At 43.7% G+C, this 1,032-nt stretch overlaps 1 gene segment (V, D, J or C); it reads left to right on the forward strand.

Annotated features, from left to right (window-relative positions):
• Window positions 1–722, forward strand: LOC133067082 (T cell receptor delta variable 1-like). The segment is given in 2 exon segments: window positions 1–177; window positions 337–722. Coding segments are annotated over 2 exon segments (420 nt in total).
• Window positions 723–1,032: the final 310 nt, after the last annotated feature.

Here is a 1,032-nt window from a genome sequence, read left to right on the forward strand (position 1 = left end):
CTGCCAGGAGCACAAAGACACTCTCAGCTTGAGGCAAAACTGAGCACAATTGTGCAGGGGAATCCATGCCTCATGGCGCTCTCCAGTCTGCTCTGGGTGTTCCTGGCCTTCACCTTCGCTGGTAGGGATGCTCCTACACATGGATGCGCGTGTTCAGGGTGAAAGGACTGCACACAGGCACGTGGTGCTTCACAGGGACTTGGGGAGGAAAGGAGGACTGGAGAAAAGCAAGCATCCTATGATTTCAGTTTGTTTTGGGGGGTGGTGGCCCTAAATGAGTCTATCCTACATTATTTTATTCACTGTTTCATCTCTGTTTTCTGATTTCCCCCACAGGATCCAGTGTAGCCCAGAAAGTTATTCAAGACCAGCCAGACATATCCAGTCGAGTTGAGGAGTCAGTTACCCTGAATTGTCGATATGAAACAAGTTGGAGCAGTTACAGCATTTTTTGGTACAAGCAACTTCCCAGTGGAGCAATGATTTTACTTACAAGGGGTGCCCGTTACTCTATAAATGTTGAGAGATCACGTAAATCATCCAGCCTCACCATTTCAACCTTACAATTGGAAGATTCTGCAAAGTACTTCTGTGCTCTCTGGGAACTCACAGTGCTTGAAGCAATAGGAAAAGCTGAACAAAAACCCCCAAGCTTAATAAGAGAAAGCCTCTCTGCTGTAGGACCCAGGCTGAAATACACACCTGCAGATCCCAGACAATAATGGTAGTCCTGTGGTTGCTTCATCTGTGGTCTGGATCAGAAGATTTAATTCTAAATAAAAGCTCTTTCCGTGTCATATGGAAGCAGGTGTCCAGAGTAACTTTCTGCTGATACATTCTCCTCTTGAATTTTTTACTTTAAATCAACCGTACAGAACATGTGTAAAGTTGTCTAAGTTTGAAAACTTGCCCCATAATAATGTAAAATGACACTTTCACCTAAAGGTCTTTACATCACAAATCTTGATATAGTATCTGAAATTGTAATGAAAATCCGTTCCTTAGTTCTTTCCTTTTTAGTGCTTCCCAGGC

The sequence above is a fragment of the Dama dama genome, chromosome 12 (assembly GCF_033118175.1).
Source record: "Dama dama isolate Ldn47 chromosome 12, ASM3311817v1, whole genome shotgun sequence".
Lineage (NCBI taxonomy): Eukaryota > Metazoa > Chordata > Mammalia > Artiodactyla > Cervidae > Dama > Dama dama.